Below are 17,380 nucleotides of genomic sequence, written 5' to 3'. Positions count from 1 at the left end.
GTACCTGTTTTAATGTCAATAAAAAGAGGTAGCTCGGTGGCCGCATGGCTGTCGCAGACAGTGCTCCGAGGTGGGTTCGAATCCCACCGAAGGGGGAGGATGTTTTCGAAGGAAGGAACCTCCGGCGGGGCATGGATGTGTGTGTATCTCTATCAGGGGCGACGGTAGGGTGGTGGAAGGAAGTGCGCTACTCTTCCGACACCACCGCGAGGTCAGCAGGGTTCGAATCCCAGGCCGGATGGGCCTCCCATGGATGTTGTGTGTTGTTGTATTCGTGTTGTGTCGTCCAGAAAAAGGAGAAAGGAGAAGAGAGGGTGGGCGTGGGTGGCCGGGGAAAATACCCCGGAGCCCCGCCGCACCACATAAGGAAAAAGAGAAAAACAAGCCGACCGCAAAGGTACCTGATAGACCAAGTGGTTAAAGGGGAAAGGCTATAAAAAAAATTAAAAAAAAATCAATAAAAAGTAAACAAAATGCATATAATTGACGTCGGTATACTATTATACACTCATATCGCACGTTTTACTCCAGTTACGTTAAGAACTTTAACAGAAATACAATGAAAATTGAATTCAGTGTGCTTCTGTTTACTTTTACGTACAGTCTTAGTCAAAAAATTGTAAAATCACATGTAAGTAATTATCTAAATATCAAGAAAATAAACACAAAATTTATTTGCAACTGATTACAATTCGTTTCCAAAAATGAAAAACTTTTTTCAAATATTGATTCCTCGTAATAAACGTTTCATAGCATTATAAGAATTCCGCAACTTTTTGCTGAGATTGTTACTCCAGTTCATCCTTAACGGTAATACAATGTCAACAAAGATATACTCGTACATCATTACCTTGCAATGTTACCGTAGTGGATTTAATAGTATATTATGCACGATTATATTATAATTTGACAATTATGCACAAATTTTCTTGACATAAACGTCTCTTTATGGCCCACGGATCACTTTATGCCCGTGGGCCATAAAGATATGTCAAATAAAAGTCAAAAACATTTTTGGTGAAATTAGGAAAAAAAATTGCCACTGAACTTAAATTACCTAATCTTGAACGGGGATTACTCGATACTGGACACTCATTTCTGCCGTTTTCTCATCCTCGTTTATCATTTCGTTAATGAGTTTATAACCGAAAATTGCAATTGGCATAATGGCTACGGGTGTTTTCACTGTTTCCAAGGTTACGCGCAAAACTAAAAATTTGACGGGAGCACTACGCGATGCAAACATCCCATGGTGTGGGCAGACATTTATTTATTAATTTTTGTTAAATGTTAGGGTTTTAGGTCTTAATCGTGCATAAAATAGTGTATGTACTGCGGGCGTGAACTGGCTTTTATGGCCTTCAGCGTGTTTTTAGCCCTCGTTATCACTCGGGCTCAAAATCACACCTCAGGCCATAAAAGCCCTCTTACGCCCTTAATACATAAATAACTATTATACACCAAGGTGAAGAAGTTCATGATTATAGCCAGAGCGCCAAGATTAGAGCTCGAGGCGTGCCGAGGGTTCTAAGGCGCGAAGACTATAAGAGACTTCTTCACCGTGGTTTATACACAATTTTTTCCAGTACTATACGTTAAAACCCTTTCGGATAATAATTATTAATAAAATTATTTTGTCGGATGCGACGATCCGAGTTCTCATTTTTCAACGGTTGCTATGAAAATCGTCTACGTTAACCAATGAAATCAACGAAAATCTTTCGTTGCTAGGTGACGGCTGTTCATTGTTCACCTAGGTTAATAATGAAAATTTAATTAATTTAATTTAACCTTGGAAGAGAAATTCTACTTCTGGGGTCGGTTCGATAGTCAATAATGAAGCCTTCTGAGACTAGTAGTGGAAAAAATCATTTTTTCGGATTCCAAAGCTTTTAAATTCTTTATTAAAAATTTAAAAAGAAATAAATACGATTCTCATCATCGCACTTTTCACCTAAAAATGACAATGACCGTGACAAAAACTGACAGTTCACAGTGAGGCGGCAAAAATTTCATAACATGGACATGGCTTGCTTCGACTACAATCATTTAGAATAACCCTGTACTTTGGTCGTCATTTTTTGACACTTCAAATGTAAATCAAGTATTAATGTCAATATTTACAATATTTATGTACATGACAATGTCAAATTATTGTTGTCAAAAATATGGCACCTTCAATTTTTGACAAATATAGAATCGCCTTACTTGCTTATGAAGGGTTGGCTAAACCGCGACCATGTTGATCTTTTGCTTTTGAAGCCTGCCTCCGCAGCTGGGATTTACCCCACCCGTATGACACTGACAGATTAAAATAATTTTGACAACAGTAAAAAATAAGGCTAACCATCTTGCTTTACAATTGAATATCATTTATGTCACACTGACGACCAATGTACTGTCGCGAGCAAAAAATTCTGGTCGTCAATGTCATTTCAAAATTTGGTTAGATTGTCACAAATTTAAAAAATTTCCCTGCCTGATTACGCCCATGTCAACAAAGTATCAAAAAAAATGAGAAAAAATGACAATCAATGTCATACAACATGATGATAGGTCACGACCGTTTTACAATGGAGTATTTTTTGTTTTGTTGTGTCAAACATATATCTATTAACTTAATAGATATATGGTGTCAAAGCAGGATTTTGACGACCAGTTTTTTTTGCTCGCGACAGTATTTTGGCCGCGATAGTATATGCAACCAGGAATACTTCTATGCATTCCAGAGCACGGTATTAATGTCTAATAAATAACACAGATCCTTATGAGCACTGTAGGCTCATTTGCAGTGAGTTTCTTAAAAAAAAGTGACTCGTTCAAAAAAAATCTTGGATAAGTGCATAATAGAAATTAAACTCAAATTTTTTAGACAAACATGTTATACATAAGACTTTTGTAAAATTGGAGTTTTCTTGTTATAAAGTAAATTTTACAAACGAAAAAGTTTCATTAAAAAATCGAAAAAAAATCAGGCGGGACTGCTTTTATTGTGAGTCAATAAGCTGCTGACACCAGTTAGTAGTTGGTCAGTTTTATTAGAATGAGTCTTCCAATATTATCATATCAACATCTTCAACGTCTGTCTGATTCCTCTCCATTGTAACATTAAAGTAATGGCTCTGACTTGATCCTAGGAAGAACTGAGCCTGCAATATGTAAAAAAAAAGCCAAAAACATACATCCTACATGGTGAACTAAGCTTCAGCACTAAGTTAAATCTAAAAATGTCTATTATTTACTTATAAAGGCAGAATATAGCCTAAGGGAGTCCATTTCGGCTCAGGGACGCGAGGGTATTTATTATTAACTTGTTATTTATTATGCTAACTGTAATAATAATAAATTTCTGGAATACCGTGATTCTTGTAACCTCAACTACTAACCTTGCATGTACCTACGTACTCTAACAATATTTTTCTTAATCCCCAGCTCTGGCTATTGTTTTATGTTTATACTCAAATAATTACACTGCAGTAAAAATGCAGTCACTAAATGATAAGAAAGAAGAACATCTCTTATGTTTAAATTTACAGTTTTTTACATAAAATGTTTCATTCTTCAGCAACAAAACTCTTGAAATTGGTGGTTTTTAAATTTTTTGTCATCAATTGTGAGTAGTAAGTATTCTCAGCTTTCTTAAAAGGTACAAAGTATTCCAAACTGATAATTCTCAGAAGTTCTTGAATGAGCAATACTTTCATGATTTTTCTTTAAACGTATTTTGATTATTTTTCAAAACATTCTAGTTAGGAGTTGGCACAATATTATCAAACAACATACACAAATCACTTGGATATTTAAAAAAAAATTACAAATTACACAAAACTCACCTGTTTAGTACAGAAAAATAATTATCTCAAGCCATCCTTTGAATCATAAATAATGTAGTACATCGTTTTTATTACTCCGTTAATGTATCGGTTTTTGGAAAACGACGCCCAAATGACACCATCCAGCCCATGTTTATTAACAGATAAGACTTTAAATCGTCTCAGTTCAATTCGGACTTCAATGCAAAAACTGATTATAAAAGACAAAATTAATATTTTACAAAATATAGACAATACCATACCTTTTATCAATTGTCGGTGTAATTTGCATACACTCGGAACATCAACCCGACACTTGACACGACTTTGATTATTTTGGTTTGCGCAAGATCCCAAGCTTCACGCCCGATCCGCATGAGCCAATGATAAGCAAGTACTGTGGCGCTAATGATTGAACCATCGTAGGCTTATTTACATTACAAACTTTAACACAAAGAAAGCTGAGTTAGTGTTAGAGTTAGTAGATGTCTAAACACATCAGTATGTTGACACATATTGTCATAAATTTTATTGACGGTACATTTTTGGAGAGCAATAATAATTATAGTATTCGAAATTAAAAATAATCCAAAAACAGTGTTCAGAGTGAGACATTCCAATTGCAATAATTCCGAAAAACTATAACAATTTAGTGCACCATAACATGAAATATATTTCAATGAAAAGTATGCCATAGCTTTATGAAGTAAAAAATGGATTGGTATACCTACTGTTGGGGATGATTTTATACCAAATGAATCTATAGACGAAATATTCCTCTATGTTCTACAATTTCCTGGAAGTCGATCACCCAACAAATTCACCTGAACTTATTAAATATCTATCGGGGTCGTTAATTCTCTTCTTCTTTTACAAGAATTCATCATTTGTCGTTTCATTTAATGCTTAAATTGTAAATGGTCCAGTCAACTTCACAGAGAATACACAACGAAAATTAATCACAACTATCTACGTTCGTACCAGCTTCATAATTATCATAGTTTATCATATTTAGTTACCTATGAAGGTAATTTGTGAAGTCGAAGGAGAGAATGTAGTCAATAGGCGGAGGCTGGCCTAGGAGTGGAAGACCATCTGTTGTCGATCCTCAATAACTAGGTAAACGTGTGTTGCGTTGAAGGAGCAGCCACGAACAATAGGAGCAGCCCTATGCTTGTCAGCTACCCTCGGACCTTTTTAACGGACTCTCAATCCGTCAACCGTCATTTGCATCGGCATCAGATTGATTTCAGGTACAAACCTCCTAGGGAGGATCCTCACGAACCGTTCACGAACTGACCAATGAACAAGCTCAGCGACGAGTGGATATCTGTACAACACTCCTTCAAAATCCCACTGATGATCGCTTTTGGCATCGTATTGTACTTAACATGTGACGAAAAGTGGATCTTTTTTGTTAATCCTAACAGAAAAACCCAATAGGTTCCTAGAGATAGAAAGCCATAACCACGAATTCGTCATGATCGTTTAGGAAAAAAAATTATATGTTGAGTGTTTGGTGGAATTTTGAAGGAGTGCTGCATTTCGAGATGGTCCCAGAAGGTCGTAGTGTAAATGCTGACCTTTACTGTCAACAGCTGGATAAGGTGTGCTGTCCAAACACAGTTCAAACTACAGGAAATGTATGGAGTTGAAATTTTACCACATCCTACCTATAGCCCCGACATTGCTTCTTCGGATTATGGATTATTCCAACCGATGGAGCATTTTTTCGAGGGAAAAAATTTGAAAATGTAGATGCAGCATAAATCGCATACCGCAACTTCTTTGCATCCAAGAACAAGGACTGGTACCGTGACCAGATCCGGAAATTATCGGGTCGATGGAGAAAAGTCATCGATCTGCTGGTTTATATTACTTTCATTATATGATCTATCTCGATTATTTTATTTTTTTATAAAATTCTGTTATTCAATAGTGGCGAAAACTTTTGACTCAACCTATTAAAAAACACAAAAAGTAAATATCGATTTCAATTTAATAAAAGTAACAAAAGAACCTTCTCCATACTATTAACCTTTTCATTATGACAACACTTCACGAATCAAGAAGCTTCCAATTGTTGATCAATGATCACTCTGAGACAAAATGGCGAGTCTGACAATGTTCGCAAAAAATATCGTCAAGAGCTACATGTGGTCATACCACCAAATCAGTGAGCTAAGGAAATTATGGATTTTGAGAACGATTTGCTCCCTCCAAGTTCTTGTTCCTTCAGCGATGTTTGTCGGAATATTTAAAACGGTATACTCAATCAAAACGAAAAATACAAAAAAAAAATCTACATATTATACTTCGAATGGGCATTAGCTATTTATGGTCTTGGATAAGAGAATTACATAACTTCCGAAACGAAAGAGGGTGAGCCCTGTGACCTCGAAAAGGCTAAACTTCAAGCCAAGATCGTTTAAGTGATAATGATACCGAAGTTATTTACTTTAGAACACGGAGTCAGGGCAATACGGCTGTCACAAAATTTCGTTTATTCTTAAATACAGCCTGTCCCAGAACTGCCTCCCCATAGAAAACAGACATGTGCCGACAGCAAAAGAGACCTCAAAATGACTAAAATAAATTTAAAGTTTTCAATTTCATCAATCCCAGAAGCTCGTCCTCGGGTATTACTAACAAATTGGACAGGTTGCAAGACAGCAAAAATAATTGTTGATATCGCAACAATCAGCGAAAAGTTTACTTGGAATTTTGTCTTCCAAACCCCGGCGACGCAAAATTGCGCTCATCCTACTTTGATCGTGCACTCAACTCTGATTGGTCAATTTTAGGATGTCTTTTCTCGATTATCGCTTGAGATAGGACTTTTTTTCTTTAAAATTGAGATGATCACATTTACCCAAATATGTAGGTACTCCCTTTTTTCTCTGGGGAGGCAGTTCTAGGATACCTGTACAATAGATGTTTGCATCAACACTAAATTTAATATCTACGTTATATACGATTTTTCATAAAAAAAATTTAACTGCGAACTACGGGCAAGATTTTTAACAACTTAAAAAAAAACCATAACGTTGAATTGAGTGCGAGGACCTATGAAATTTGAAAAAAGTTCGGAAATGATCTTGGCTAAAATATAAGCTGTTTGCTTTGGCATTTCTTACAAGGTCTGTGAGACAGAAAAAAAAATCGAGAGTAGATATTGTTTAGTTAATAACTTCACTTCACGTGAAGCACATCATATACCCAATTAAACAAAAAAATGTTTAGTATACAATTTATATTTCCTTGCATCAGTGCTTTTAAAGTTCAAGTACAAGCATTTGTAACCAACCCCTTTTCAACAAAACAATAAATTATTACTGTACATCATCTCCATGGTGGTGTCTTTTGAGTCACAATTTGACCCTTAACAAATTAAAAACCAGTTCACCAAAAATTTCTATGTGAACATGAAGTACCTGACAAAAAAATAAAGTCCTTATTCTCACACAAAAATAAATTAAAAGTGATATTTTTTACTGATTATCATTTAATTGTTAGAAGAGAATGTATGCAATATACAAATTATGACCATTACTACTAAAAAACAACTAAGTCTATAACTTAAAATACATTACATTAAAGTAATAATCCACAATTATGGATATTTCATATTACATCACATAGTAATAGCTTGAGCTAAATTTCTGCATTAAAAAAAAAGAACATGAAGACAAGAGTATGCAAATACATAAATAGATTTCAAGAAACAACATAATATCTACTGTCCAAAAATTAACAAAATAAGTGTGTAAATTCGCAACATTTTCATCCAAAGATATTCACCGTCTATCTCTATAACGATGGCGACTTTCTCGGTCCCTGTCTCTTGAACGATCACTTGTCCTCCACAAAAATTCATCTACAGATCGATCGTAAGATCTTTTATCTGAATACGAACTAATTCTTGTTGATGGATAATCAGGTAACGGTAGTCCATCATAATACCTAGGTGGCGGTAAGTTTTCATATGTTGAACTTGAGTAAAGTCCTGGAGGTGGTGCATATGGTAATGGTGGAAGCTGATGTTGCATGGTACGCATGTAATCAGCAACATATGCTTCTGCAGCAGCAGCTGTGTATGGGCGTGGAGAGTCTCGATCATAAAATAGTGAAAATCGATCTCTCGGTCTTGGAGGTGAAGTAGAACGTCTATATGAACTTGAAGTTAAACCACGAGTTGACAGAAAATACTTCCTTCTTGAATATGATGAACCTCGACTTCGATAATTAAATGATACTCTTGCAGCAATTGGCATCCGCGTTTTAGGATGACGATGACCTCGTGAATTATTTTTTTTAGCTGCTTCCTTAGCTAAACGTAAAATAGGTGTCACTTCAATACCATCATCTTCAGGAAACAAGCGACACAGTTCTTCAGCTACTCTTGGTTCAATTTCTTGTCCATCACGTCCAATTTTGACAGGTTTTCCATCATTCCAAGGATTATATAAATGCATCGTATTTGAGAATGGTAGTTCTTTGCGACATATCCAATCTACTTTAAAAACTCCTCCCAAAGCTTTGGCTGACAGACCTGGAGGTAACACCCAGGATATTGCTGGTACGTCATGTCGTGATTCACTATGTAATCTAGCAAAACCTGCAAATTTTCCACTTTCTTTTACAGAAAAAATTAGCAATACGTTTCTGGACTCCCTGTATGCTTTGTTTAAGTTGGCTTCATTTTGAGGAAGTGTAGACCATACTCCTTTGGCCTTTGATAATGTAATATTTTCAGCATTATTTGATTTTATGACAAAAAAACGGGCGTCACGAAACAAATAATTTAATTTGGTCATGTAATCGTATGATTTACCTTTAGCATCCTTCGAACGTGCCCGTTTAATTGTGGGTGTAGGGCTCTTGTCTTTTGAACGACCTCTTTTGTGTCTTGATACACGTCCTTTTGTTGATGATGTGCTGCTAACTGAACTTATGCTCGGTGCACTTGAGCTCTCTGAACTACTGGAAGACACATCGCTTTCATAGTTTACTTCGTCTAATTTCATATCATCCCCCATGTCTAAGCTCAGATTTAGGTTTTCAGCATCAACACTGCCATTCTTACTTGGATTTCTGGAGTCCATTATCATAACAACACTCCTTTTAATAACTTAATGTAACTACTTTACATTTATATAAACTATTGATTTTTGAATGCAAAAATAAATTGTATTTTCGAAAAACGCAGATTATATTTTTTAAACGGAACAAATCGAATCAAGTTCTTTGAATCAAAACATCACTCCACCATGTAAATCTGATTAGATATTTTGATCATCCTATGTTGGTAAAGTATTGCTTCTTTTGACAAGACATGGCGCTACTTTTAAATAAAATCATGGCCAGCTTCTCTAGAAAGTTGTGGCAATTTCACTTCACCGAAAAACTAATCCTATGACATTGATGCAAGAGTAGATTAGGCAGAGGATCAGGTAACAACATCTCGTAACAATTATTTTCATGAAAAAATATTTAGAAACCGTAGAGGAGAAACGCAAATATCAATTTAATATCTGAAAACGTCAATTTTAGTGGTGAAATAATAGGTGTCCACGTGAAAAGTACGAACACAAGTTTGTTATAGGTAAATAAAATGCTTTTTCAGTATTTAGCCTCTCCCACTTGTCATTATTGCGTTGCCCCATTGTTAAAATTGGAATTGATGCAGAATATAATCTTCAGTGGTTTCTAAGCCAGCTCTAATTACTGGCAATATCTGGATTCATACGACCATAATGGGCCCTATTAAAATCCTTGAAGATTATCAATATTTTTCTTGTAAATAGTCAAATATCTTCTTAGTGCACAGTACAAAATGCAAAACTTGACGAACAATGGGAAATGTTTTTTTTTACCTACCTACAATATGAAAGATGCAAGTAATTAGACTAATATGTGAAACGACTGTTCCAACTATTTCCCAAAAGTATTCAGGTAAACAAAAGGTAGAGAATATCCACAGTACCTATCTAAATGAATTGAATTAATTTTAAAATATTAACAATGCAAAATTATAACAATTTTTTTAGCATTTGGCTGACCTCTTTGCTGTTTAGGATCCACTAATTCCGGAAGTAAAATCCCAAAATAAAATGTATCTAAGTGATTTTCCATTTCCAATTTTTCAATTTCATACCAGAATCTATTGTCTCTTTTAATTACCTATGCAATATTTTAAATCAGAATTGATTTTCTCTTTCGTAGGAGTATAAACAACGAAGTAACAACAATATCACGTTGGTGATGTGTAGGTAATTGTTGCACCTAAGAAATAATAAAGGTGGGATGTTTTTAATTTTATATGGTTTTCATGATCCATCGTAAATAATCAATAATCTTATTTTTGATACCTTCTTCACGTGGGGAATATGTGCATTTTCTTTCACGAATTTTACGGTATTCCGAAATAATGGTTTACGGGTTTGTTGGCCCGTGGCCGTCGGTATTTTTACCTGACAGAAAATGCATTTTGTGACCATAACTTGCGCCAAGAGGATCCCGGCAAATTGATTGACAGCCGTCAACATCTACAGAATATACAACCCACATTCCTCGAAACTTGAATTTTATTTTATAAAACTCATGTTTTAATATTGCGCGTTCAAATGAAATCCTGGGCTGAGTAGGCGTTGGAAAAATTAATTTAGAACGGTCAACAGTGTAAAGTTTGAATTTCCCGCCGTTTGACACGAATGACATTTGTTTATGTTTAATCGGGACATAATTGAACATGTTTATTTTCAGCAAAGGGTCTCCTTAGATATTTGCTTCGAGAATAGGAATCGTTGAGTTATTCTATTTTTAATGTAAAACATTGCAAAGAAAGAAAAAAAAAATTTTTTTGGCTCTAAATTTTAGGTTAGCTGTCAACATGCTCCAATTAATCTACGCTTTAAAAAAGCACAACAATTGAGGGTTTCCAACGCCTTCCCAGCCCAGGATTTCATTTGAACGCGCGAGGCGCGACATGCAGGTTATTCACGAGTGATAATGGGCCTTACAAACATTGAAACGCAACCAGTTATACATTTTCATCATTATATTTATTTTAAAAAAATTAAAATATAGGTAAAAAAAAAACTCCGTACGGTGATAGAGTGCACGTTTTTAAATTCTAGTTCCAAAACATAAAGCAGTGAAAAATACTAAACTCTCCATCTCAATTGTTTCACGTTATGTAGAAAACCGTTGTATCCCTGCAGATTAATTCCCGCCAAACCAGTTTCTGTGTCTGTCTTCTGTCAAAAAAGTGCAATCTATCAGAGTACGGAGTATAGTTGGTTTTAGTTTTTTTTTTTTTTTTTTAAATTTGACATGAACTTGACATCTAAATTAATGTATATTTTTACTTAAACACAAATACAGTTTAAAAGGTTTGATAGATGTCACGTAACAACAACTGAAAATTGTCTTTATAAAACCAGTCTGGATTCATTAAAAAATAGAAAGTTCAATTGGTATCTACTCGTTTATGTTTATTTGGTTGCGTGGGGACCTTGTTAGGCCCATTATTATTACTCGTGAATCAGAGTAGGCGAAAATGGTGGTTTGAACCAATCAAATTATCAGAATAGCACAATCCAGGTAACTCGATTTTTTTTTGAATTGATCGCACGTTACTATTACTCCTCTGAAGCCTTGAGTTGAGTAAACCGGGCTTACTATCGACTTACATTAGCGAAAAAACAGTGTCCTACTTTTTTCTGTCCGCGACTGTATGTCTTGTAAATAGTGACATGCAGCATGCAGGAAACCACCATAATGCGAATTTAACGGAATTTAGCAAAGCCACGAAGCAAAGCTCCATCGCTCATCGCATCAAAGCTCAATCCCTAGGCTCAATCCAACGTACAATCAAGTAGGTATAATATATTTGTTTTTTCAGTTTTATCCATATTCAGTTAGCTAGAGATTGGCCTTTTTTGTCCACCCACCATGAATGTATAAATATGTACGGGGTGATCAAGAAGGACTGTTTAAGTTGGTAACACTGAATTGTATTTTAAATCGTATAACAGGAGTAACTTTCGGTTGTTGATGGTTTGTTTTATATTACATATAAAGTCCATTCACGTTGGATTTTCCTAGTCAAGGTCAAATAATTCAATATTGTGGCGGTGTGATTTTTAGTTCAAAAATGCTTTAGCTGTGTATGTCACCAATTGATAAAGTAACCAAGTACCAAGTCATTCGTAGACTGTAGAGGTTATGTTATTCGCTGTCAGCCGTGGAGGTTGAAAAGACTGGAGCTTCCGTGGAGGGAGAAAAGACTGGAGATGGCATTTCCTATGCTTCCCATGTTAAAAATCCGAACCCTCTAAAAGCACGTGCAACAACCTTTTATGACCCAGTCTACAATGCGCTAGATAAAGAAGCACAATGCGCCTGGAAGGAAGGCGAAGGAAGCCATTGGCCTAGCGTCTATATTCAGAAACCTTTTATGACTCTGTAGTTTTCGCGGGCGGTACACTTATTTGAATTAGTGCCATCTCCAGTCTTTTCTCCCTCCACGCTGTCAGCAAAGAAACAGTCATTTTTCAAATATTGTTATTAAACTTTTTAGAGGATAACAATAGGTAATAATACATTACGTCAGTTGTGGAAGGTTAACGCAATTTTAAAATTAACCTTTTTTTCTTTTCGCCATGGTAAAATCACCCAGGAATAGACTTTTATTAAAAAATCTGTGACTTTATTTCACACGTCAAACTAATATTCAAAATTAAAGACGTCATCACGCTCTCAATTGCTCTATCACGAATAAAACACGATAATGTAAAAATTACTAGGAAAGGAGGCGCAGGCTTGCAACGTGACAACAATTTGGCAGGGAAAATCCAACGTGAATGGACTTTATTTAAATTATGTAAAAAAAAGATATCTCGTGGAATATTGTTCATATTAATGTATAGTAATTTTGAAATGTTGTGGAATCTGGTCAATGTTCTAGTGTTTTTAGGTTTTTCTTGTTGGTGTTTAAATACTTTGAATTGTGGGAAGTGGAATTAGCCGATTAGCGTCTCTCGGTGGGTTTAGCGGTATAATTCTGTTTTAGTGTGTTTACGTTATATCTCTTAAATTTTGAAGTACATTAACAAAACAAACGTAAATGAATATTCAATGTTAGTAGTATACTAACATGTCCAACCGAACTTCTGCAGTGTGTGCTCAAAAAGAAAATACGATGTTCTCAGTTTCAAAGTCAAAAATATTGGTGGTAGGAGCAGGAGGAATAGGATGTGAGATATTGAAAAATTTAGCCCTTTCAGGCATCCAGGATATTGAAATTGTAAAGTTATTGCAATATTGTTTTTAATGTTTGTAAAAAATCATTTTTTAGATCGATTTGGACACCATTGATGTCAGTAATTTAAACAGACAGTTTCTATTTCGAAAGGAACATGTTGGAAAGTCTAAAGCAGTTGTGGCTAGAGAAAGTATATTATCTTTCAACTCAAATATTAGCATTAAAGCATATCATGATAGCATCTTTAAGTAAGAAATTTTAATTGGTAAATTAGTGTTTTATAGATGTTTTTTAGTCAGGAGTATGGAATAAACTTTTTCAAAAGATTCAATTTAGTTTTGAATGCATTGGATAATCGTGCTGCTCGCAATCATGTGAATCGTATGTGCCTAGCTGCTGATGTTGCTCTGATTGAATCTGGAACTGCTGGATATTCAGGTCAGGTAGAACTGATCAAAAAAGGACTTACACAGTGTTATGAATGCCAACCAAAACCACAACAGAGAACATTTCCTGGTTGTACAATTCGAAATACACCATCTGAGCCAGTTCACTGTATTGTTTGGGCTAAGCATTTATTTAAGTAAGTTGTTTTATCATAATTGCTAAATTTTGCTTTACAGACAGAAATATTTATCAGATCAGCCACAAAATGACTTGTGTTCAACAGATCTAGGTAACACTTATTGGACCATGATAATAATGTAGCAAAAACAATAATTTTTTTTAAACCTAGTGTGTAGAATGGGGTGGTTTAAATAATTAACTCAGAAGTTAACTTTTTCCTCAAGGTTAATTGTAATAACATCAAATTGTATTAAATTGTCAATTATACAGGGTTATTATATTATAAATGTTTGTAGTCGAAGCAAGCCATGCCCATGTTATGAGATTTTTGCTGCCTCACTGTGGACTGTCAATTTTTGTTACTGTCAGTGTCATTTTTTAGGAGAAAAGTGCAGTGATTAGAATTCTATTTATTTATTTCTAAATTAACAATTGAATCTAAGAATATTGAGTTGTTTTACAACCAATTTAACTCCTGTGTGTGAACGGTGTACATTCACTTATTCTTCATTTTTTATATGGAGCGGCCATCATAAATTTTACATTCAGTTTTTATGCCAACTTGGACTACAATCATTTTTAATGACCCTGTATATTATACCGTGAGATCATTTAAATTTGTAATTAAAGTTGGCTATGACTTTAAAATTAGATTAGATTGGCAAAACCATTGACATCTTGATTTGGTTTGTTGAAGTGGCGCTTCAAAATTCAATACAGAATATTAAACTGGGAGTTAACAGTTGTATCAAATACTTGGCTTGGATACAACTGTTAACTCGCCGTTTCGTATTTTGTATTGAATTTTAAAGCGTCATTTTGGTAATTCAAATCCAGGTGTCATCGGTGTTGCCAATATAATTTTAAAGTCATAGCTTCCTTTAATTATAAATTTAAATGATCTCACGATACTTATTGAATTGTAATAAAAAAAAATTCATACATGTTAGGTCAGCATATGTTAAAGGAACAGCATAGACAAAGATGCTTTAATTTATCAGTAATGGTTATTAAAATTGAAGTACATATTAGATTATAACAGTCATAAACCCATTAAACATACTTTTTTTTTGCTTTATTACTTACATGGTTGCCTATGATGATATGGAATACATTGTAAACAAAACCAGTATCTTGTACTGATTTTGCAATTTAAACTAAATGTTATTTAAATTAAATATACAATCTGAGTCTGATATATTTCTATATAAAATATGCTACTCTAGTAGCAAATAGATTATGTTATGGACTAAAAGATATTGCATAATTACAAAGTCTCTTGATATCGATGTTTTATAATTATCAAACAATTGCAATAAATTTCATGTTTGTAGCCAGTTATTTGGTGAAGAAGATCCAGATCAAGATGTTTCGCCAGATACAGAGGATCCAGAACTAAAGAAAGATGGTGTATTTTCTGAAACAGAATCTGGTGATGTCAAAAGAAAATCCACACGACAGTGGGCACAGGAAGTTGATTATGATGCTGAAAAACTCTTTAATAAATTTTTCAAGGATGATATTAATTATTTGTTATCAATGGGTATGTGATCTTTTATGCAATGCATGTACAATTATTTTTTCACGACCGAAAATAGCACTCAAATTCTAAGGGTGTATACAGACTTCACAAGCTGAGCCTGTAATGTAACATTTAATGTATGCTCGTCGAAAAATTGGTGCAACACACACGCCACGAGCCTTCGATGATACCCCTGTGAATGGAGAACGAGAGAAATAGGGCCTCTTTTAGAGTAATGGTACATTTGGTTTATGCTTTTTTTAAAGTAAGTAGTACAATAAATAACGAAATTTTTCCATGTTACGCCATAACTTGAAGATTCTTGGTAAAAATGATCCACGTTCGCGACAGGCTCGTTGGTGCTTTTTTAAAAGACGTCCACACTTAAAGGGCGAATTCCTTTGAGTTCGTCAGAAAACCGACAGCGAACGGAACGGCTTGAATCGTTCGCAGGGTGGTTGTAGCGTATTCGTTCTGGGTTCACAGACCTATCCAGACTAGATGAATGCTTACATTACAGGCTCGGCTTGCGTAGTCTGTACGCACCCTAAGATACTAAAATCAGGACAAAAATTTAAAAAAAAAAATGGATTTTCATTATATAAAAATCAAATATCTTAAGAAATGTGACATGTTTATTAAAGTTACCATTTCCAACTTAAAACTCTAGCATTTACTACTTCAGTAATTTGTTCCAAGTTCTTTTATAGAGAAGGCGACGTCTATGTTTTATCATAAACAAATTTGTCTGCATAAATTTCCACTGCTAATGTTTTAAATCACTTTCAATTTTAATTCGACTTTGGTTGTGAAAAAGATCATACATAGACCTCTTTGCTTTGTAGCCAGAGGGCGAACTCTCCGAAAAAGTTGTGCATTTCTCTCCCTAGATTTATTATCTATGTACAATTATTTTTTCTTTCTTGTAACAGAAAATTTATGGAAAAGTCGCAAATCTCCTGTTCCATTATCTTGGAATGAGGCTGTGAAATGTGTGAACAATGTTTCTGAAGAGGAAGAAGCTTCCAAATCACTTGAAATGCAAATCTTGTCCATAAGTAAATGTGCAAAAATTTTTGAAGAAACAGTGACGATTTTAAAAAGTGACCTTTCAAATAAGAAATTTTTGGTTTGGGATAAAGATGATAAACCTGGTATGGATTTTGTTACTGCTTGTGCCAATATTCGTGCTCATATATTTTCAATACCACAGAAGTCAAGATTTGCCGTAAAGTGTATGTTTTTGTCGTTTAAATTTTCAAGAAAATGATGATTATAATTTTAGCTATCGCTGGTAACATAATTCCAGCAATTGCTACAGCAAATGCGTTAATAGCTGGGGTTGTTGTTTTGTATGCCTTTAGAGTTTTACAAAATGAATTTGAAAAATGCCCTACAATATATTTACGACAAAAATCTGTTCATTCAAAAGTTCTTATGGCGGCAGATAACAATGTGCAAACACCAAATCCTAGTTGTTACGTTTGTTCCACTAAACCTGTAGTAAATGTTTTTGTAAATGTAAATAAAATGAGTGTGAGTGAATTTGAAAATGAAATATTGAAAAATACACTTAATATGGTGGCTCCAGATGCAATGCTTGATGGAAAAGGAATTGTGGTCATTTCATCTGAGGAAGGAGAAACACAGGTAAAATATTGTTATTTGATAATTTGCTTAATTTCAATATGACAACGTATTTTTAAGGTTAATAATGATAAAAAGTTGAGTGACGTGGGAATTGTCGATGGAAGTATATTAAAGGTTGATGATTTTCTACAAAATTATGAATTAACTGTAAACATTAATCATTACGAGGCAAAAGATAAAGAAGATCCTCCATTTAAATTTATTGCTAATCCAGCAGATCTAAAGACTAAACAGGAAGGAGATGGTAATTTTTTTATTATTATTTTTTTTATTTCTGATTTTGTAACGGTTTTAGGTATTAAAAATGGTATTTCTGTAAACACGAGTACAGCTGTTGAAAAACAACAAATTTACAATAAGGAAGATGATGATGATTTGGTAATTTGTCCTAATGACAATGATGACTTCAAAGCGTCTTCAAGCAAACGACGCAAACTAAATCCAGTGGATGAAGATGACGACATCATGGTGGTAGAAGATGTAGTTGAGTAATTTTTATAAACAATATTTTTCAAACCACTGTAAGTCATTTCCTAATAAAAAGTAGCTTATTTCAATGAA

General features: G+C 34.4%; 3 protein-coding genes across 11 annotated transcripts in view; 1 reads left to right on the top strand and 2 right to left on the bottom strand.

Annotated features, from left to right (window-relative positions):
* Spn (Spinophilin) overlaps window positions 1–4,224 on the bottom strand; it is a 166,421-nt gene extending 162,197 nt beyond the window's left edge. For 7 of the 8 annotated variants that reach the window (XM_069036634.1, XM_069036635.1, XM_069036639.1 and 4 more), the window contains exons 1-2: window positions 4,076–4,224; window positions 3,834–4,023 (exon numbers count right to left, since the gene is read on the bottom strand). The gene's annotated coding sequence lies outside the window, so the exon portion shown is untranslated. The remainder of the gene's footprint in view (window positions 1–3,833; window positions 4,024–4,075) is intronic. The other variant, XM_069036637.1, reaches the window with a different exon arrangement.
* A 2,824-nt stretch (window positions 4,225–7,048) lies between these two features.
* Window positions 7,049–9,126, bottom strand: Ythdc1 (YTH domain containing 1). Of its 2 annotated transcripts, none has more exons than XM_069040362.1 (2): window positions 8,647–9,126; window positions 7,049–8,430 (listed from the first exon to the last, which is right to left on the bottom strand). In XM_069040362.1, the coding sequence occupies exons 1-2, from the start codon at window positions 8,921–8,923 to the stop codon at window positions 7,610–7,612; spliced, it is 1,098 nt and encodes a 365-aa protein (XP_068896463.1). In that variant the 5' UTR covers window positions 8,924–9,126; the 3' UTR covers window positions 7,049–7,609. The 2 variants fall into 2 exon arrangements, with proteins under 2 accessions (XP_068896463.1, XP_068896455.1); XM_069040354.1 differs by having other exon boundaries at window positions 7,049–8,906; window positions 8,963–9,125.
* Window positions 9,127–12,684: 3,558 nt separating this feature from the next.
* Window positions 12,685–17,380, top strand: Uba2 (Ubiquitin-like activating enzyme 2). The gene is made up of 8 exons (XM_069040342.1): window positions 12,685–13,122; window positions 13,174–13,328; window positions 13,376–13,663; window positions 14,982–15,190; window positions 16,102–16,404; window positions 16,455–16,819; window positions 16,877–17,063; window positions 17,115–17,380. The coding sequence occupies exons 1-8, from the start codon at window positions 12,973–12,975 to the stop codon at window positions 17,309–17,311; spliced, it is 1,854 nt and encodes a 617-aa protein (XP_068896443.1). The 5' UTR covers window positions 12,685–12,972; the 3' UTR covers window positions 17,312–17,380.

This window comes from Tenebrio molitor, chromosome 1, assembly GCF_963966145.1.
Source record: "Tenebrio molitor chromosome 1, icTenMoli1.1, whole genome shotgun sequence".
NCBI classification, from domain to species: domain Eukaryota; kingdom Metazoa; phylum Arthropoda; class Insecta; order Coleoptera; family Tenebrionidae; genus Tenebrio; species Tenebrio molitor.
Note: the sequence above shows the minus strand (reverse complement) of the source record. Positions and strands in the feature narration are given on the sequence as shown.

Excerpts from the sequence above, each read along its gene's own strand:
- Ythdc1 (XM_069040354.1), bottom strand. The coding sequence starts at position 8,851 with ATGGGGGATGATATGAAATTAGACGAAGTAAACTATGAAAGCGATGTG.
- Uba2 (XM_069040342.1), top strand. The coding sequence starts at position 12,973 with ATGTCCAACCGAACTTCTGCAGTGTGTGCTCAAAAAGAAAATACGATG. Across the intron at positions 13,664-14,981 it reads TGGGCTAAGCATTTATTTAA|CCAGTTATTTGGTGAAGAAG; the intron begins GTAAGTTGTTTT and ends TCATGTTTGTAG. Across the intron at positions 15,191-16,101 it reads TAATTATTTGTTATCAATGG|AAAATTTATGGAAAAGTCGC; the intron begins GTATGTGATCTT and ends TTCTTGTAACAG.